The sequence below is a fragment of the Labeo rohita genome, chromosome 2, assembly GCF_022985175.1.
Source record: "Labeo rohita strain BAU-BD-2019 chromosome 2, IGBB_LRoh.1.0, whole genome shotgun sequence".
Taxonomy (NCBI): domain Eukaryota; kingdom Metazoa; phylum Chordata; class Actinopteri; order Cypriniformes; family Cyprinidae; genus Labeo; species Labeo rohita.
The window spans coordinates 38,938,633-38,960,472 of record NC_066870.1 but is presented as its reverse complement, the minus strand read 5'-3'; the positions used below and the strand labels follow the sequence as shown (position 1 = coordinate 38,960,472).

The 21,840-nt window shown below is 34.6% G+C and overlaps 1 protein-coding gene across 8 annotated transcripts in view; it reads left to right on the top strand.

Moving 5' to 3' along the window:
- epb41l3b (erythrocyte membrane protein band 4.1-like 3b) overlaps nt 1-21,221 on the top strand; it is a 47,349-nt gene extending 26,128 nt beyond the window's left edge. For 3 of the 8 annotated variants that reach the window (XM_051127332.1, XM_051127306.1, XM_051127296.1), the window contains exons 9-23: nt 799-843; nt 2,882-3,034; nt 3,121-3,218; nt 3,315-3,490; nt 3,695-3,870; nt 5,316-5,885; nt 8,089-8,142; nt 8,261-8,296; nt 10,109-10,180; nt 13,187-15,691; nt 16,388-16,462; nt 16,538-16,636; nt 18,231-18,311; nt 19,080-19,199; nt 21,070-21,221. In XM_051127332.1, coding sequence (XP_050983289.1) covers nt 799-843; nt 2,882-3,034; nt 3,121-3,218; nt 3,315-3,490; nt 3,695-3,870; nt 5,316-5,885; nt 8,089-8,142; nt 8,261-8,296; nt 10,109-10,180; nt 13,187-15,691; nt 16,388-16,462; nt 16,538-16,636; nt 18,231-18,311; nt 19,080-19,190 — 4,251 coding nt within the window. In that variant the 3' untranslated portion in view covers nt 19,191-19,199; nt 21,070-21,221. Of the gene's footprint in view, nt 1-798; nt 844-2,881; nt 3,035-3,120; nt 3,219-3,314; nt 3,491-3,694; nt 3,871-5,315; nt 5,886-8,088; nt 8,143-8,260; nt 8,297-8,803; nt 8,870-9,162; nt 9,337-10,108; nt 10,181-13,186; nt 15,692-16,387; nt 16,463-16,537; nt 16,637-18,230; nt 18,312-19,079; nt 19,200-21,069 lie in introns of all 8 variants that reach the window. The other 5 variants (XM_051127315.1, XM_051127341.1, XM_051127324.1 and 2 more) reach the window with 5 other exon arrangements.
- The last annotated feature ends 619 nt before the right edge of the window (nt 21,222-21,840 follow it).

Genomic DNA, 21,840 nt, shown 5'->3' with positions numbered 1-21,840 from the left:
CCTCAAATGACGTAACTGAGTCTCCCTACACCCTCAGAACACTTTCATTTACTTTCTTGCTTCAAATCTAAGTAATGTTGTGATTCTCCTCACAGCTAATCGTGTTTGATTCATGGCTCATAGTGCTTTAAGAGAGACTTTCTTAAAAATCACAATGGGAAAAATAGTTCTAGAACCAGCACTGCTGATGTGGGCGGGGCATCATTTGAATACAGTGCATTAGTCCCGCCTACTTTTTCAGCAGCAGCTCATCCAATCAGATTTCTAATGTGGATTTATCAGTTCATAATGTTTGTTTAAACATTTTAGACTTGTTAGATAATAACACTGATTGTGAAATTATGTTTTACATTCAATAAAAACATCATCAAATTAGCCCAAATATTTAATTAGCACGGGCATTTAAAGTGATTTCCGAGAAACGCTGTTGAAAGTGGATTGGACTGAGCAGAACACATTTCCAGCCAATTGGCAGTAAGGGCGTGTCCACTCATAATGGGGGAGGTGCCTGTTTTCCATAGCGTGTATATGAATTTGTGGGCGGAGCTATCAAGATAGGGGTGTGAGTGATCATCTGGGTAGAGGCGTGTTTGTTTTAATGATTTCAAATATTCTCAGAAATCACGTACTGCACCTTTAAATGACATGCGTTCAGGTTCTGCTCAGCTGATCATAAATGAACGATCTCTGCGCTGCTGTTAATGCACATGCATGCTGCTGTTCTGATTGGCTGCTGCAGCCCATCTCTCTCTCTCTCTCTGTCTGTCTCTGTCTCTCGCCCCTCCTCCGCTGGCTCAGCTGGTCGGGCGGCTGTTTGAGTGTTTAGCAGCGGTGCAGGAGGAGGTAAGATGCTGTGCGGCGTCTGTGCATGCGTGTGACTTGTGTTTGTGGATACATGCGTGTTGGAATGACGTCGTGAAGGTGTCGTGCTTGTCCGTAATGATCATTAAAGCGTTCTTGTGCGTCTGCGTGAGCAGGATGATGAAGGTCTTCGGCGTGTCATTGTGCTGCAGTGCATTGTTCAGCCGTATTGCAGCTGTAGGCGTTGTTCGTCCTTTATGTCAGATCAACATGAGGGGCTCGCACCTTCATCATGAGTTTGTTCTCCATTGTGAGTTCGTTCTCCATTGTGAGTTCGTTCAGTGTCGTTCGTCACGTTCCCGTCGGCGCTGGTGGTTTTCTCGCTGAGTCACGCCGATGCTGATGCTGCAGACGCTCGTGTTGTGGTGCACTGGTTTTTGATTCGTTTGATTGTCTTCTGGTGTATGTTTGTTTAAAGGGACGTGTTCTCATTCTGAACCTGATTATATTTCTGTGCAACATAAAAGGAGAGGTTTTTCAGTACAAAATCGGTTCAAAATGACCACGACTGTCAAGGTCCTAAAAGGACAAAAACTCCATATCTCATAAATTGGTCCATATCAGGGTTTTTATGGTTAACCAAAACTGAAGCCATAAAAAATTATCATTACTTGAAAATAAATTCTGTTTAGATTTAGATTTATTTTTATTTTAGTTTTAGTAATTGTAGTACTTTTAAACTATATATTAAAACTATATTTCAGCTGGTATAATTTTTATTAAATAATATAGTTTTTTATTAATATTTTGAATTAGCTTTATATATATATATCATTTGATTTTATTTTAAAGTTTTAGTTGTGTTTTTGTCCATTTAAAAAAAAATATATATAATAAATGTTAACAGAAATAAAATGAAAATGATTTCTTATTTTTGTTTAGTTTAAGTTATAGTATTAAAATAACCAAAGCTAAAGAAACTAAAAAGTAAAACTTTAAAAAAATGATATAGACATTTAAAAATAAACAAAAAAACTATTAAATATAAAATAATAAAGAAAATATAAACAATCTAATTTAAATGTTTAAAAAATTATATTATATCAATAATACAAAAGTAACACTGGGATTTTATGGGTTAGTGAAGTGGTTTGAGATTATTTTAATTTTAGTCTTTTTTTTTTTTTTTTTGTCAATGTTAGTATTATTTATTTATTTATTTTTTTGTTTCTGTATTTAAAAAAATATACATTTCATTTATTATTAATTGTATTAATTTGTTAGTTAATTTGTCAAAGAGACAAGTTCTGATTCTGAACCTAATTTAATTTCTGTGCGACATAAAAGTAAATAAAAATAAAATAAAAAATATTATCAGTACCTGAAAGCAATTTAAAAATGAAAGTGAAAAAACTTTAAAAAATATAATTTAGCTGGCATAGTTTTTATTAAATAATAATTTTTATAAATATTTTGTTTTAGTTTGTTTTTTTTTATATATATATTTTATATAACATTTCACTTTAATTTTAACGTTTTTGTTGTGTTTTTGTCCCTTTTTAATATTCAGTAACAGAAATAAAAAGAGGTGAAGGTGAAGTTAGAAAATTAGAATTTAGGTGAAGGTATTAATATAACTAAAACTAAAGAAGCTTAAAAGTAAAAAAATATATATATAGATATATACAGATATAGATATAGATAGATAGATAGATAGATAGATAGATAGATAGATAGATATTGTAAAAACAAACAAAAAACAAAATTATGAAATGTAAAAAAATTATGAAAATATAAAAATAGAATCTAATTTAAAATATAAAAAAGTATTATTTTAATTTTAGTACATTTTTAGTAATTTAGTAATTTTTGTCAGTTTTGGTCATTTTATTTATTTAGTTTCAGTATTTTATTTTTTATACTTATTTCAAGTAATGAGAAACTTTTCAGTATGGTGTTAGTTAACTGTAATAACCCAGTCGTGATCTCATTTTTTTCATTTTGTCATCGTGATGTGAGTGTTTGAAGCGGTTCCTGTGACAGTAAGTGATGGACTGATCTGTGTGTGTGTGTCTGTCAGGATTCGGAGGGTGTGGAGATCATGCTGGGAGTTTGTTCCAGCGGCCTCCTCGTTTACAGAGATAAACTGCGCATCAATCGCTTCGCCTGGCCCAAAATACTCAAGATCTCCTACAAGAGGAACAACTTCTACATCAAGGTCCGGCCGGGAGAGGTAAGACAGCATCTCGTTCTGTTCATATGATCAACAGCTGTTGGTGTAAACATGTTTGAAACGCATGTCTTTCTGTTTTCATTCAGCTGGAGCAGTTCGAGAGCACAATCGGGTTTAAACTCCCCAATCACAAAGCAGCAAAGAGACTCTGGAAAGTTTGTGTGGAGCATCACACCTTCTTCAGGTCAGAGTTTTGAAAGCATCAGACACATCCTGCGTAATGTAAATGTTTAAATGTTAACGATCATTAACTAGCAGTGTGATTCTTGTGTTCTGATAGGCTGGTTTCTCCTGAAGCTCCTCCCAAGCGCTTCCTGTCGTTGGGCTCAAAGTTCCGCTACAGCGGGCGAACGCAAGCACAGACGCGCCGCGCGAGCGCTCAGATCTCACGGGCGGCGCCGCACTTCCAGCGATCGGCCAGCAGGCGGCACACCGTCACAGCCAGCATGGACAGCAGTGCGTAACGCCGCTAACTCACGCTAACCTACAACAAAGCAGTTTGCATAGTTAACATTTGCTCCTCCCTTTTGATGTCGGATGAAATCTCTGAAATTTAGAATCAAATTGAGTCATATGTGAGCATTGCATAAATGAGGATTTCTCAGTCTCTGTGTAGATGGTTTATCTGAGTGATGTAACCATGTTAATCTGTGTGATCAGCGCCAGCGACGGTCAACCATGACGACGGCAAGAACGACAAACCCGATGTTGCTACGGATGACTTCATCGCCACAGAAACGCCAGAGAAGAAAGCAGAGGAGATGAACTCCGTGGAGGAGGAGAATAAAACGAACAGTGATGAATCAGAACAAGCCCCGCCCATCTCTGTCACCAAGGTAACCAGCAAACAAATATAAATGACACCTGATTGTTTTAATGTGTCACTGATGACCAGATCTGCTGTTATGAGGTTTGTTTCATTATACTATGACTTGGGCCTTATTAAACCATGTTTTTTTCCTCGAAATCTTAAAAAAAAAAAAAAAAAAAAACATTTTAAAATTTTCTTGAATTTCTATACATTTAATAATTAAAATAGATGTCTAATCAGTTTAATTCATGAAACCTTTACAATTAAAAAAAAAATAAGATTTTAACATTAAAAACACATTACAAAATGTTTTTTCTCAAATTGAATTTTACTTTTATTAAATTCCTAAAGTTTTTTTTAAATCAAAAAAGATTTAGAATCAATTTAATTTACAAAACTTTTAAACTTCTTATTACATTTTAAACTTTAAATGTTCTGTTTTTTCACAAATTCATTTTTTCTCAAATTCTTAAATTTCTGTCATTTTTATAACAAAAAAGGATCAAATCAATTTAATTGATAAAACTTTTACAATTTAACAATTTATTAAAGTTTTAAAACTAACAGTGCCCTCACGAGATGTTTTATTTTTTCCAAAATTCTATTTTATTTTTTTCTCAAATTTAGTTTTCAATTTAATTAATAAAACCTTTTAATACATTTTTATAATGTATTAGTTTTAACATTCATAGTGCCCTAGAAAATGCTGGGGTTTTTTTTTCATAAATTCAGTTTTTTTTCCTCAAATTCTTACAGAAATGTAATTTTTTAAAATAAAAAAAGGATCTCTAATTAATTTCATTGCTTAAAAAATTGTACAATGTAATAATTTATTACAATTTTAATAATAATATCGTCCTAACGAAATGCTTGATTTTTTTTTTTTTTTTTTTTTTTTTTTTTTTTTCCAAAATTCAGTTTTGTTCTTTTTTTCCCTCAAATGCAGTTTCTACCTTTTAATTTTCTTGATTGGATTCTATTTTAATAGTTAGGTAATAATTAAAAAGTCTTTTGAAAATCAACTGAATTAAAAAAACAATCATTTATTTATTTTAGTTTTAATAATAATTGAAGCCTATAAAAAGTTTTATTTTTCCTGAATTTATTTGATTATCTCCTAATTTTACTGAATGTTTTATTAATTAATTTTTTTTTTTTTTTTAATAATCAAAAAGGGTGTCTAACCAATTGAATTCATAAAACTTTAACAATTTAATAATCTATTATGATTTTTGCAGTAATAGAAGAGCTGAAACAGCTGATGTGTAGAACGACAAACAAATGTGTAGAATTGCATTAGCATTTGTGGGGGCCACGGTAGTTTTGATCAGTGATGTTTATCGAACTGTTGTTTTCTATCCTTTACTAACAAGCTCTCATGTTTTCTTTTGACCACACATTTTTGTTCCAAACATGCATATATGACATACACGTTTTCCCTACACCGTTTTCTCCCGCAATCATCATTAGTCGTGTCCATATTCATCAGATCCATTAGGATCTGAACTCTCCCTCCCATCCTCTCCCGTCTCGTCCACCAAAGTCCGCAGGAGACGCAGGGAAAGCAGCCGCAAGCGTGCCGCCTCCGTCAGTCCGGCCAAAACCACCGCGGGCTGCCGGCGCCGTCAGGCCCAAGCCGATCGTAAAGCCGCCCTGCTGGAGGAGCAAGCTCTTCTTCTCTCTGCCCGTAAGCAGAGGCTGGACCAGAGCCGCAGCAGAGGCGGCACACTCTTCTCCTTCTCGCTCCACCTCCCCGATCTGTCCTCGCTGCTGGACGAGGACGGTTACCTGAGCTTCCCCGACCTCACCGAGCTGCGCTTCCTCCCCGAAAGCCTGCATCACTTCATGCCCATCAAGTCGCCCTCGCTCATCCCCTGCTTCCTCTTCATTTTCTTCTTCCTGCTCTCCACCTCGTTCTCGGTGCCGTACGCCCTCACGCTCTCCTTCCCGCTGGCACTGTGTCTTTGCTATCTGGAGCCCAAGGCGGCGTCTCTCGGTTCTTCTCTGGCGCAGGGCTTCCAGGACAGTTCAGACGACGAGGTGCGTGTGTGTTTGCTTGATCCGGCGCCTGTGTTTGGACTTTTATCAGTCTAATGAGCTTAGAGAGTGTGTTTCATCTGTCCGTTCTCATTCACGCCATTCCATGGGATTATTGTCTTTGTTGTTGTTTGGAAAAAGCTTGAGATCTTCCACAAATAGACTACAAATCCTGCATGTATTATAATATATTTTAAGTAGGGCTGGGCAGTATGGAAAAAAATATACACTACCGTTCAAAAGTTTGGGGTCAGTACATTTTTATTGTTTTTTTTTTTGTTTTTTTTTTAAGAAATTAATACTTTTATCTTTTATTCACCAAGGATGTATTAAGTTAATAATTAAAAGTTTATTAAAAGTTAATAATAAATAATTTACATTGTTATAAAATATTTATATTTTGAATAAACACTGTACTTTTTAAACTTTCATGAAAGAATCCTGAAAAAAAAAAAAAAAAAAAAATCACAGGTTCCAAAAAGTATTTGGCAGCACAACTGTTGATATTATCCAACATTGATCATTCTAATAATAAATCTGCATATTAGAATGATTTCTGAAGGATCATGTGACACTTAAGACTGGAGTAACAGCTGATAAAAATTCAGCTTTTCATCACAGGAATAAATTCTATTTTAAAGTATGTTAAAATAAAAAAACATTATTTTATATTGTAAAAACATTTTGCAATATTACTGTTTTTTTCTATATTTTTAATCAAATAAATGCAGCCTTGATGAGCATAAGAGACTTCTTTAAAGACTATTACAAGTCTTACTGACCCCGAACTTTTGAACGGTAGTGCATATATATAAATATCATTGGAATGGTACAAAACTTGATGACTTTAATGACAGTCGCTATGTGACCACAAAAAACAAACAAACGAACAAAAAAAAATTATGGACTTGATTAGAAAAAGCTAAATGTTTGTGAAAAAAATAGTCACACTTATGTTGTTCCCGGTCAAAAATGACCACCATTGGAAATAAATGGGAAATATGCAAAAATACAAAGAATTTTTTTGTGTGTACAATCCACAGCAAAAGTGCACAGCAATGAAAGGGTGACACTCTAAAATATTAATAGTGCAAAAGACACATTCCTGATCATTTCTGTCACATTTTGGTTTAATTTTTGTTACAAAATTTTATACAAAAAAAATCTAAACTTTTACAAAAAGTTGTCTTTGAGAATGTCTACATATATATCCAAATCCACAACTTAATGAAAGTAAGTCATTATGTCTAAAAACAACTAGAGAAGCCTGTTGTATAGAGCTATATAGGAATCTAGTGGATAAACCATGGAATTGCAGATGTTTTTTTTTGTTTTTGTTTTTTTACCCCATCAGATGGCACTAACTGACTTCAGAAATTGGATATTAAAGGCATTGTCTATGTTTTAACATGAAATATTGCCGTAATTGAAAAGTACTATAAAAAATCGTATATTTTCAGGTGGGGGAGCATTATTGCGTAAATATTCATTATTACTATGAAATTCTCTCAAAATACAAACTAAAGTATTATGGAACAAAAATAAATTACATTGATTTTACTAAAAAATAAAAAACTTTACATTTCAGATGTTCGTTCACTTTTGATTGTGAACAACACAAGTGTGACTCCCAGATGAACAATACCAAAGGGTTAAAAATAATACATAGAATAATAAATTTAAGATCAGCTAATTTTCATCCTATGTTAATCATACTGTAGGTTTATCTAATAGTTGTCAGCACACTTCTTAAAACATGTCAAGGGACACTTTAGCACCATCTATCTTTGGAAAGCGCCTGCTGTTTTTTGTGCAACTCATTTTTACTAGATGTTAGGTAGTTTACCCATATCTGGATGACACTTGGTTTATTTCACAAGAGCATTGCTCTTGTCTGATGCATGTTTTTCATCATGCATAAAGCATTCAATCAAACCTCCATCTGTGAAAGGTTTGTCTTCTGTAAAAGTCATCCTCACTTGTCTGATGCATGTCGCAGAATGTATGAAGAACCACCACTGTTCTCATGCTTCACGTCAGGTTCATGTTCTCATCATCTGTGTCGCATTGTGAACAGCAGACCTTCCTTCATCTTGAGTCACATCCTCATAATCTACTTGTTGTCCATCATGATCTGAGTAAAGTCTGATCGGGAGAATTTTTCCTTTATTGCTGCGATCTTTTGGGACGTTGTTTGATCAAACAGACAGACAGCGATCAAACCGACTTCGCTTATGATGACGACTCATCAGCAACCGAGGTGTGTCTGCGCTGCTCTCCAGTGCACTTTTATTCTTAGTACCTTGTGTTTTTGTTGTTAATGAGTTCATAACATGTCTCACATCCTCTCTTTCAACTTATACCTCTTATACCTATAGTCTGACTTTGAGGACAACTTTGACATGAGGACACAGGTATTGACACTCTGTTTTGAGAACAGAAACCAGTATGAGGTGGTTTGATGGTTTTAGTTTGAGCTGGTCAGGATGAGAAACCAGCAAACCTCCTTAGGCTGGTTTAAAGCCATTTCAACAGGAATCATCCATCATCGCCGTGTTTTTACTTTTGTTTTCGTTTTTTGCTAGCAAAATGTGTTGTAACCAGTATCAAAACCGTTCTGATGGGGATTTTGTTGCTGAAAAGGTTTTTACTAGGGCTGTCAAGTGATTATATTTTTTAGTCTAATTGCATAATGTGCTGATTAATTAGTCACACATCAGTTTTTGCTGAGAAATTATCTTTCAATTTTCCTTTAAGTGAGAAAAGCATTGAATAGACGTGGAGTCGTTGAATCATTCACTCAACCGATTCATTCAAACAGCTGATTCATTCAGAAATGAAGCAAGTGACTGTCTTTATGAACGAGTCACTGAATCTTTGATTCATTCCGAATTTTTTCCTTTTTTTCCCTCTTTTTCTAGTATAGTTTCATAAAACGGATTAAAGGAGAGAATGTGTTTGTCAAGCACAGTAATCTCATGTTGGAGGTTGGTGACGCATGAGCTGTCGTGTGTTTAACCGCTCATATGATCAGCATATGAGCTAGTTAATAACTAGTACTGCAGTGAATCTAACAGCACTTCTCAGTAGTTCAAGTTTTAAACAGCTTCAAACAGTTTCAGAGTTGCAGTTAACATAGTTATTTTTATTCTGAGTGTTTCAAGCCCTTGCATGAATCAAACAAGCAATGCAGGAATGAACATTTAATGTTATTCATTTGGAATCTTTCTATGCTCCGCCCCATTTGATTGATCTCCCTGTGCTGTGATTGGTGGGTCAGGAGACAGACACGCCCACAGAACTCGTGCAGCATCAGCTGAGCGTCAGTGAGCTGAAGAGGTCGTTTCTGGAGATGCGTTGTGAAGCGTCTGGTGTGAACGAGTGGGACAGGAGACTGTCCTCGTCTCCTCGACTGAACAACCCGTCTCTGATTAAACCTGTACACTTACAGGAAGTAAGACGTTGATGTTAGATCAGCCTGTACATGAGATTTGACTGACACTGATGATCATTTAACAACAGAAATAGACAAAGCTGCACTAAGAGATAGTTTAACCAAGAAATAAATTCTGTCATCATTTACTCGCCTTCATCTGTGGGACACAAATTGTTGAAGAATCTTCATTCAGATCTTTTAAATACAAAAACACTGGTATCATGTGACTTTTGTCCTTTTTGAAGTCTGTCGAAGTAAAAAGAAATGGAAAAGATGGTTTTAAAATGGCATGAGGGTGAGTAAATATCATCAGATTTGTCTGCTTTAAACTCCGCTCTTTAGTTCCAGTGGTTTGAAGACTAACTCGACTGGTCCACCGGCTTGTGTTAAGCTTGTTTTGGTTCATAATGGAGTGCTAAATGGTTTAACCCAATAAAACATTCCTGATTGTTGGATTTAAAGCATTTGTTAGTTTTATAAGTGGATTGAGTTTGTTTTTTGTGAATTATAGTATTTAATTCAGTTCAAATCATACTGTTTGTTTACAGTCATCCTCTTTGTTTAACATCATGTCACTGATGATTATTACTGCATGATCACTCGTTTTGTTTTATATATATATATATATATATATAATATTATATAATATATAATTATATATTATTATTATTATTATTATTTTTATTTTTTTTTTAAAGGGAACATTTTACTCCACCATCCACTGACACAGGTAACTACTTTAACTAACCCGTCTCTTTGATGTTTATCTGTTGTGTCTCTGTGTTTGCAGATGTCAGAGGAGGTTAAAGCCGAACCTGAAGATGTTCCAGTAAAGCCAGAACATGAGGCTGATAGTGAGGAGGTTAGACACTACGGTTTACTATATATCACACACATGTGTTTACTGCTCGTTTATAGCAGTTCGTTACAGCACTTCACTTCATTTAAGTTGTTTGTTACTGTAAAATGTTACATTTTAAATCTCACCATATATATATATATATATATATTAGTGTTGTCACGATACCAGATTTTTGACTTTGATACGATACCTGACTAAAATATCACGTTACTACTGCTGAACCGATACTACAAAAAAAACAACAGGAAAAGTAATTGAATAATAGATGATCCAAATGGTGATCATAGCTATTTTATCTATTAAAACAAAGCATTTCATCCCCCCCTTTAAAAAAAAAAAAAATTATAATCACATGCAAGTGTCACTTAAAATATTGGTAAGTTAGCTTAAAGGATAAAGTCAAATCTTATTTCATGATATAGTCATTTTATTTCACACTACAGTGTCTATCATGACAGTCATGTTTTGTTATTTTATCTTTGTTATTAATAAGAACCTAGATGCAAGTAACAATAACAAATAACAAACTAAAGGACAACTACAATAAAACAAAGACAAATGAAGTAAAGATTCCCTATGAAATCTTTTATTTTTTTCCTAAATTCGACTTAAATTTTTCTAGACTCTATTTTAATTGTTACATTTAAAAAAAAATAGTCAAAAAACATGTCTAATTAATTAAAATCATGAAACTTGCAGAATAAAACAGCAATTTATAAAAAGTTAAACCAAAATTAAGTTTTTAAGGCCCTATGAAATACATTTTATTATTTTTCTCAAATTCAGTTTTGTTTGTGGATCTGTTTTTCATTTTTTAGGGATTCTGTTTTAATCGTTTCATTATATTTTAATAATCAAAAGCATGTTTAATGAATTTATAAAGGATAATTAGATTTGATAAAGAATTGATTATATGATATTTATTTATTTATTTTTTCCAGAAATACTGTGTTGTGTATTTACAATTTTCGGTTTTAAAAGCAGGATATCGCGATACTTTTTAATTACTGGTATACCGTGCAACACTAAAATACATTATATATATACATTTTTTTTCTTATGTGAGGTGTAATATCATCATATTCATGAGATTCACCCTAAACACTCAATTCAAACCTCTTTATGTTTCTGTCTGGAAGTGGATCTGATAGGAAAAATGAAAGTGATTTAATCAGATGTAGTGTTGTGAAGCTCAGAGCTTATTTACTGTGGTGCCAGAGGATCGTGGGAACTTCAGCAGGAATCCAACTTTTGCCATAATCTGGAAAGCCCTCAACTCTCTCTTTCACAGTAAACACGTCTCCCACCGCGAGCTTTATGAAACCCTCAGCGTTTTCATTGAGCGGCGTTATCTGAGTTTGCAAACTCAGAGGAGATTCCCGTCTGACTGTGAGATGCTCATCAGGATGGGTTTAATCTGTCTTGGAAACGTCTCAGAGATTAATAAGATGAATTCAACTCACATACAGCATTTACTCTATGATACTCTTCACATTTCTGTTGCTGATCTAATCACATATATTTGAGTTGCTGTGAGAGCTCTTTGTTGCTGTTCCACATTTCTGTAAATCCAGGCCTTTATCTCTTTCTTGAACATCTGCTGCTGGTTTATGATCGTCCGTATTTGTGCTGTTTTTTATAAATGACCCATTAGAGGCTGATTTAGGGCCTTGACTCTTTTTCCAGAGCGAGCGGCCGTTTGATTTGTTGATGTATTTGACATTCTCTCATCATAGGTCATATTACTGCTGTAAGACCTTTAGTAAATCTACAGATTTATGTTGTTTCCTCAAGCTTGAAATAGCAGCTGTGAGACACTGAATTATGAAAGAAAAACACACAAGGGTTGTATATCTCACGGAGATTGAGATCAGATCATAAAGACGCTTCTAGAATCAAACTCAATGCGGATTATAGGAATCTTGTCAAGACAAGCCAGAGAAACACAAAGCATTTGTCCATCTGATACTGCGGCTTAGCAGAAGCTTGGATTCACATGCAGGTAGTGTGAGTGAGTCAATGAGCGGATTAACCCGTGTGAGAGAGAGTTCATGTTCACATTAATAATGCATGGATTTTCATGTTTCCTACCTGCTCTCCAGGGAGCTGTTCATTATTGTAGTACAGTAGAGAGATGAAGATTAGAAAGGGAAAATCGGACACAGGACTCAAACCTGACCCTCTTGATTTATGTTGCAAGCACTTGCTGCATTGCATTATTTTTATCATGAATTTTGGGCTCATACTTGTGAACAAAATGACTAAAACTAAAACTGAAACTTTTTTTTTTTTTTTTTTTTTTTATTTATTTATTTTTATTTCCGCTAGACGCTAATGTATCTTTTCCCATTTTAGTTTAGATTAAGTTGAAGTACTAAATTAACTAAAACTACAAACTAAAACTTAATAGAAACTATATAGAAATGTATTGCTGCGAAAACACAACAAAATTATTAAAACGTAACTAAATTACTGAAATTTAGTAGTGTCACTAAATTTACTAAAACTAAAATTAAAACAAAAAGAAAAAAAAATCTAATTCAAATTATTAGCAAAAACCACAACAGCATATTAATAATACTAAAATAGCATTGAAATAAATCTGTATTTTCAAAAACAAATGTTTTCTGTAATATTTAGTTTTTTAATCAGATTTCATAATACTAAACTTTTTTTTTTTTTTTTTTAAATCACCTCTAATTTTTCTTTTTTTTTTTACTATTAAAAAAAAAATGATAGCAAATGTGTTTAAAATCCAATGAATTGAGGCAGATTGATGGAGAATATTGATGAAAGTCATGTTTTGTGGCCATTATTTAATTTTTGGACCACTAGGAACACGAGTGTGACTTCGTGTCCACATATTTTTTTAGTGTTCACATAACAAGTGCATTAAAAGTCACCAAGTTTAACAAGCCAGTATGTTGATGTGTTGACACAAGCCGGTGGTTTTGTTCTGTAATGAACTCTGTGACAGTGACATGAAGTGTGCTGTTTCTGTCCCAGAGTTCAGTTCCTCCACAGGTGGAGGTGTGCTGTGAGACGGAGCTGGACAGATCACAAGCGCCCTCTACTGGTGAAAAGGAGAAGTACATGAAGGCCCTCAATGAGGCCATTGCAATGGGGAGACGCTCCACGTGGGCTTCAGTTAGAGAAGAACCAGCATCGGACAGCAGATGCCTTGTTGAAGCTGTGAAACATCTTCCGCTTCCAACACAAACCTCTAAAGAGATTCCTGCTGGAAACCACAAAGTTATCTGCTATGGAGAAGATGCCATCGATGAAGATGTACTCCAAATCTGGGCTCAGAAACACCAAAGTATTGAGGTTAAAGGTGAAATCAAGGCAAATGTAATGGAAACTCCATCTGGAGAAGAAACCACCTCGCAAAACCAAGAGATTCCTGCTGGAAACCAAGAAGTGCTTCAAATCTGGGATCATAAACACCAAAATTTTGAGTTTGAAGATGAAAACAAGGAACTTACAATGGAACAAACCATCTCTGAAAGCCAAGAGATTCCTGCTAGAAACCAAAAAGGGATGTTCCATGAAGAAGACAAAGACGTGCTCCAAATCTGGGATCAGAAACATCAAATTATTGAGTTTGAAGATGAAAACAAGAAGCCTACATTGGAAGAAAACCAAGAGATTCCTGCTAGAAAACAAGAAGTGATGTGCCATGAAGAAGACACCATGGATGAAGACAAGCGCCAAATATGGGATCAGAATTACCAAAGTATTGAGGTTGAAGATGAAATCGAGGAAACTTTAATGGAAACTCCATCTGAAAAAGAAGAAGCCAACCCGGAAACCCAAGAGATTCCAAACCAAAAAGTGATGGACCATGAAGAAGATGAAGACATGCTCCAAATTTGGGATCACCAAACTATTGAGTTTGAAGATGAAAACAAGGAACTTACAATGAAAGAAACAACCTCAGAAACCCAAGAGATTTCTGCTGAAAACCAAAAAGTGATGTGCCATGAAAAAGACACCATGGATGAAGATGTGCACCATATCTGGGATCAGAAACACCAAAATGTTGAGGTTAAAGATGAAATCAAGGAAATTGCAATGGAAACTCCATCTAACAAAGAGGAAACCAACTCAGAATCCCAAGAGATTCCTGCTGGAAACCAAAAACTGATGCACCATAAAGAAGATAAAGACCTGCTCCAAATCTGGGATCAGAAACTCCAAAATATTGAGGTTGAAGATAAAAACAAGGAACTTACAATGGAAGAAACCACCTTAGAAACCCATGAGATTCTTGCTAGAAACCAAGAAGATCAAGACATGCTCCAAATCTGGGATCAGAAATGCCAAAATATTGAGGTGGAGGATGGAATCAAGGAAACTGCAATGGAAATTCCATCTGAAGAAGAAACCAACTCAACTAAAACCCAAGAGATTCCTGCTAGAAACCAAAACGTGATGGACCGTGAAGAAGATGAAGACATGCTCCAAATCTTGGATCAGAAATGTCAAATTGTTGAAGTTGAAGGTGAAATCAAAAAAACTGCAATGGAAAGTTCATGTGAAGGAGAAGAAACCAACTTAGAAACCCAAGAGAATCCTGCTGGAAACCAAGAAGATGAAGACCTGCTCCAAATCTGGGATCAGAAACTCCAAAATATTGAGGTTGAAGATAAAAACAAGGAACTTACAATGGAAGAAACCACCTTAGAAACCCATGAGATTTCTGCTGGAAACCAAGAAGATCAAGACATGCTCCAAATCTGGGATCAGAAATGCCAAAATATTGAGGTGGAAGATGAAATCAAGAAAACTGCAATGGAAGCTTCATCTGAAGAAGAAACCAACTCACAAACCCAAGAGATTCCTGCTAGAAACCAAAACGTGATGGACCATGAAGAAGACAAAGACATGCTCCAAATCTTGGATCAGAAATGTCAAATTATTGAAGTTGAAGGTGAAATCAAAGAAATCGCAATGGAAAGGTCATGTGAAGGAGAAGAAGCCAACTTAGAAACCCAAGAGAATCCTGCTGGAAACCAAGAAGATGAAGACCTGCTGCAAATCTTGGATCAGAAACACCAAAGTATTGAGTTTGCAGATGAAGACAAGGAACCCACAATGGAAGAAACCCAACAGCGGGAGAACCTGATGTTGGAGAATGAGATGCACCGTAACAACATTGAAAGTTTTGTTCAAAAATGTGTTGAGGAAGTGTTTGCAGACTTGTTTAAATGTTCTCAGCTCTTGTTCTTTAATAAAGAGGAACCTGTGGATAAATCCATCAAAGTCCAGCCTTATGGAGAATTTCCACTTCATATGAAGTCTGTATCATCAGCTGAGCAGAACCAGATGGAAGACCAACCTCAAGATGAATCATGTTCTTATTTAAATGAGCAGTCAAGGATTCAAACATCAGTCCTTACGGAAACAAAAGTGCATGAGCTGGAGCCTGGACCAGATGAGAAGGAAGTAGCACAGGAAATAAAGCAGGAAGTGCACGAACGCAGTGCTTCGCCAGTACCTCACATGGAGGTAACCAATCCCAGTGTGCACCGGGGTCACCGTGTGACAGCAGCACTGACTAATGATGGAAACTCTCTCTTTCTTCTCGCTTCACGATTGGAAGTGTTTGATCGCTCACTCATGAGTGTGATTAATTACACGTCTTCATCTGACGCTGCATGATCACAGATGTAGTTTAACACACTGCGTTCATCACATCTGCATGTCTGGATGAATTTATTCATGAGCAGCTGGACCTTTCCATTTGTTCAGGATGTTTTGCCTGATTTTGGCTTCGACAAATGGTTGAAATGAGAAACCAATTGTGAAGTCAAGTCACATTTATTTTTACAGGCCTTTATACAACAGATTGTTTCAAAGCAGCTTCTCGAAAATAAACAGGAAAATAACATCAAAAATGCATCAGTTATGAAACAGAAATTCAAATGTGTCAGTGCAGATAAATCAGAAGTATTACTGAATATTGCTTTTTAAATCCCAACTTTTGATTTTCACACTGAACATCACATGCATCTTAGAAATGCATGATGTTGCATGCAAAAAAAAAGTTGGTTTTTGTCTTTTTCCTGTTGAAAATGTCCTAAAATGTGTCAGAATACTGAAATGTCAATATGCAATTATAAAAACATTGATCTGTGATGCCGGTGTTGGTTATTCAAGCACTTCTGCAGTGTTTTAGACTGATTTTCTCTGTTTGTGAGTCAGCAGTCGGAGGAAGCGCTTAAAGACGTTCCTGTGGTTCACACCGAGACCAAGACCATCACATACGAGTCTTCAGAGGTAACGCACTCTTAACACTGTCTGACACAGTTTCTAGTGTGCCGGCGTGTGTAACGCGTCTGTGTGTGTTTGCAGGTTGATGCCGATGGTGATTCAGATCCAGGCGTCCTGATGAGCGCTCAGACCATCACATCAGAGAACAACAGCACCACCACCACCACACACATCACCAAGGTCAGACACTCACCGCTCCAGTCATCAGCCTTCTGATTTGTGTTTCAGGGTTAATGCCTGTTATTTATTTATTTAAATAAAAAATGTTAAGGTTTATCAAGCATATAAAATATTACTTAAAGAAAACACTGCATTACATCCTTCAATCTGTTTAAATAAATAGTTATATTATAAACAGGGGTGCACATAAGTGGTACACAGGTCCGCATGCGCAACCAAAATAAGAAGATGTGCTTTGTAAATAAGTTTAGAGCGCGCATTTGCGCACCGACATAATTGACAGCTGTTAATGCACAATTACAATATTAGATCAGCAAACTGTAATACTGTAGGCTGAGATTTCTTTTTGATCTGAAAGCAAAATTCTAGTCTATTCACTGACATTTTTAATGCACAATGCAAGAATGTGATATTTTATTCACTTGCGTGCTTCAGTGACGTTCTACAATCAGCTGCACTAAACCTGGCAGCATGCCAACAACCCAGCAAAATAAAAGCTTGCTGATTTTAGGTTCTAAAATGATGAAAATTCATATTAAAAAACTTAAAGTATTATCATTTTATTTTTTTAAGTTTACTACCAAATAATTTTATTGAATACCCTTTTTTATTTTAAAATATAATAGTATTACCATACTTTTTTATTTTTTATTTTTGTTATTTATTACAAAAAAAAGATATATATATATATATATATATATATATATATATATATATAATGCATTAATATTTTTATTTTATTTTTAGGGTTATATTTAAAGAGTCATATGTGCAGTGTGAGGAACCAAACTAAATCTCCAAGTACTCTTATGAAAACCAGGCTGAAAAACTCATGTGTAACCCTGATTATAAACACTTTATAAGCACGTTGTACCTGGACTTTTTAAGAACCCAGTCAAATTAAAAATGTGATAATATTTTAAGATTTTTTTTAAATAAAAGGTAATAATACTTAAAACGTAATAATTGTGGTTGTCATTATTATTGTTACTATTATTAGTTTTAGCTCTAATTATAAAAATGAAAACAGAAATACTTCCCTGCTGTAAGTTACAATTTTAGTGTAAAATTAAAAAAAAAAGTGATATTGCAATCCAATTTTTATTATAAAACGGATATGTCCAGTCCTTGATTCTGATTGGTTGAGCTGCGTTCAAAGCTGTTGTACATTACTCTACAAACATAACATTTGTTTACCTCTGTGTGTTGCTCAGCAACCACTTTGTTGCAACCACAACTGTTTCTGAGGAACTACACTGTTTGGCGGAAGAATAATGTTTTTATTAATATCATTACACTTTATAACCTTACTATGTATATGGATTAACTGTTTTATAAAAGCAATAAGCCCCGTGAAGTCATGGTTTGCAGTGAATTTATAACAGCGCTTCATGTTGTGCTTAACTCCTTCACTGTAAACCATGGCTTCTTTACACTACACGTTATACTGATGTTTATGTCTTAAATTCTTCACTTTTAAACATTTACTTTCAACATTTTAAAGTCAAGCTCTTACTTTGGCAAAATATTTTGTTCACAAATATGTTGGAAATTGGGCTTGATTGTGATTGAATGAGTTTGTGTGTTTTGTCAGACGGTGAAGGACGGCATTTCAGAGACTCGCATCGAAAAGAGGATCGTCATCACAGGAGATGCAGACATCGACCACGATCAGGTACAGCCGTGGGTTAACCAGCTAGATGAAAATAACCTGATAGTTATCTTTCAAAAACCTCAGTCTTACAACCAGATTAAACACACGATTCTGCCTTTACATTGATGGCTGATGCGCAAAAAACTAAAAATATGCTAATTAGATTTGCTAGCCTAAAATTAAAATTCTATGTATTTTTATAAAATTATTTATAATATTATTTCATTATAAACATGTTTTAAAATACTTCTAAAAACACTGCATGTATTAAGGTTCATCAACCATGAACATATTTTAAAATGTTACAAAAAAGCACCTGCATTAAATGTTTATGATTTGTCAAGGATAATGTTTTATTTATTTATTTTTTAAATGCATTAAGGTTCATTAAGCATAAATGTATTTTTAAATATTTCTAAAAACTGCATTAACTCTGATAAGAATTGTCAGGTTTGACATCTGTTTCTTCATCTATTTAAATAGACACTTTTTCTTTTATATTCATTACATTTTTTCATTTTGCTTGAGTTGTTTATTTGAATTGCATGTTATATGATGACGATGGCAGATTCTTGTGACTGTAAACTCTTCAAATCTTATAATCATTCAGCTGATCTTTATGTAATCAATGATTGCATGACAGTCGCGGGTGTTTAATTGTCTAACCTTCGAATCGGGTGTGCTGATATCAACAGAACATGTTGATTGATATTAATTGATTGATTGATTGATTGATTGATTGATTGATGTGTGGTCTGTGTCTCCCTCTGCTGGTGTGTTGTGGCTCAGGCTCTGGCTCAGGCCATTAAAGAGGCCAAAGAGCAGCACCCAGACATGTCCGTCACTAAAGTAGTGGTTCATAAAGAGACTGAGATTTCAGCTGCCGCAGGTGACGCGTGAATGGCGCAGGTAAGAGGGTGTGATCGCTGCATGCGCCGCCACCGCCGCCGCTCTGCTGTAACGTCACGCGTGTAACGCTTGCATTGGTCCTGTTTCGTCATTCTTCATCATCAGCCATTTCAGACAAACCTGCAGATTCACCAATGCTTGATCCCAGAATCCCTTTCAGTGCTGACCTCTGACCTCTTGTGTGGCGCTCGCTGCTTTATAACTGCATGCTGATGATCATCAGCGATGTGTGTTCAGTACATGTGAAGCATGATGGGAATGGTTTAAGGTCATGAGCTGTTCCATATTGCTGTTTACAGACAGACGTGTTTGTGTGTGATGCTGTGTTTCTCTGCTCCGCTTTTGTCATTTTCTAGGATTTTTCCAGAGGTGTCACACAAAACTAGTCGCAAACACGTCTGGCTCACATGTTCCACTCCGAAATCAAAAGAAAACATTACATTTATTAAACATTAATAGAAAGTGGAATATGATCCTACGACAGCGTTTTAGTGTCACGTCAAAAAATTAAAAAAATCTAAGATTACTAAGATTTAAAATTGTAATATTTTGAGAATAAAGTCAAAATTACGAGAATAAAATCGAAATATTTTGAGAATTAAGTCTAAATATTACGAAAATTATTATGAGAATAAAGCCGAAATATTACGAAAATAAAATCTAATTATTATGGGAATAAAGCTGAGATATTACAAGAATTATTATGAGAATAAAGCCAAAATACTACGAGAATAAAGTCAAAATATTACGAGAAATATTATGAAAATAAAGTTGAAATACTACAAGAATAATGTGGAAATGTTGTGAGAATTAAATCTAAATATTATGAGGATTATTATGAGAATAATGCCAAATATTACGAGAATAAAGCCAAAATATGATGAGAATAAAGCCAAAATACTATGAGAAATAATGCTGAAATATTACAAGAATTATTACGAGTATAAATCCAAAATATTACGAGAATTATTACAAGAGTAAAGCCGAAATATTACAAGCATTATTATGAGAATAAAGTCAAAATACTACGAGAATAAAGTTGAAATATTACAATAATTATTATGAGAATAAAGTCAAAATAGAACAGGAATTATTACGAGAATAAAGTCGAATTATTCCAAGAAATATTATGAGAATAAAGTTGAAATATTACAATATGATGAGAATAAATATTACGAGAGTAAAGCCAAAATATTATGAGAATAAAGTCAAAATACTATGAGAATAAAGTTGAAATATTACAATAATTATTACGAGAACAAAGTCAAAATAGTACAGGAATTATTACGAGAATAAAGCCGAAATATTACGAGAATTATTACGAGAAAAAAAGTAGAAAAAACTACAAGAATAGTCGAAATTCTACGAGAATAAAGCCGAAATATTATGAGAATAAAGTCTAAATACTACAAGAATAAAATCGATGTATTGTGAGAATTAAGTCTAAATATTACAATAATTTTTACAAGAATAAAGCCAAAATATTATGAGAAAAAAAACGAAAAACTATAAGAATAAAGTCGAAACACAAGAATAAAATCAAAATTCTATGAGAATTATGAGAATGACGTTGAAATATTGTGTGAATTAAGTCCAAATATTATAAGAATTACGAGAATAAAATCAAAGTACTATGAGAATTATTATGCTATGAGAATAGTCGAAATATTTCAAGATTTTAAATAGAATTTATTCTGGAATCATTTCGACTTTAATCTTGTAATCTTAGATGTTTTGATGTGGCACTAAAACGCTGTGGTGTGCTCCAGACGTGTCCAGCAGCTTCTGTCTGTTCAAATCTCATTTCTCAAACTCACCAACCGACTGAAGAACTTAATCATCTGTTCGATTGATTTGTGTTTGTGTTTAGGAATAAGGTCTGAACTTCCCCTTGATCTCATCAGCTGAGAACCAGCATGTGACCTCTGACCTCTGACCTTTGACCTCAGATAACACGCACATGAGATCATCAAACCAGCTTCACCCTCATCAAACCAAACCCGCGTTGAGAGGATGGACTCGCCACTAAAAAGGGGAAATGAGATTTCCAGGAAAAAAAATCTTTGCCTTAAAACGTCTGATTAAAATGATTCAAAGCATTAATTTATGCCACTTCGGTTTATTTATAGTCCAGCGTGAATCTCACAGAAGCACATCCAGGTTGAAATCAAAAGGATTTTTTCCTTTGATTTTGCGGTGGAATTTCAAGATCATCAAACTCAAGCTTCAAACAAACCCCGGCTGAACTCAAACACGTCTCTACTTGAATCAGAAGTGCATTTTTATTGCAAACGGTTGTTTCACAGGTGTTGTTGTTATTGTTGTTTTCTGGCACTAACTGATTCTGCATTATATATGCAAAACAGCAAAAAAATTAGAAAAAAAAAAAGAAAGAAATTGTCCACTATTTTAAGGGCTTTTGGTAACTTTGTAAAACGGCGGTTTATTTGTTGGACCAGAAATGCAGAAGCGCTTCAGTTTGGTACTAAAACTCCCACAAAGGTTTTTAGAAATCCCTCACCTTGACCTTTGACCTTTTCCTATATTTGACCCTGAGAGGTCGTAGTGTTTTTAGAGTGTGTAACGGGACAGGATTCAACCAGCGACAAAAGAGCGATGAATGCAATTGATGTGATTTGTT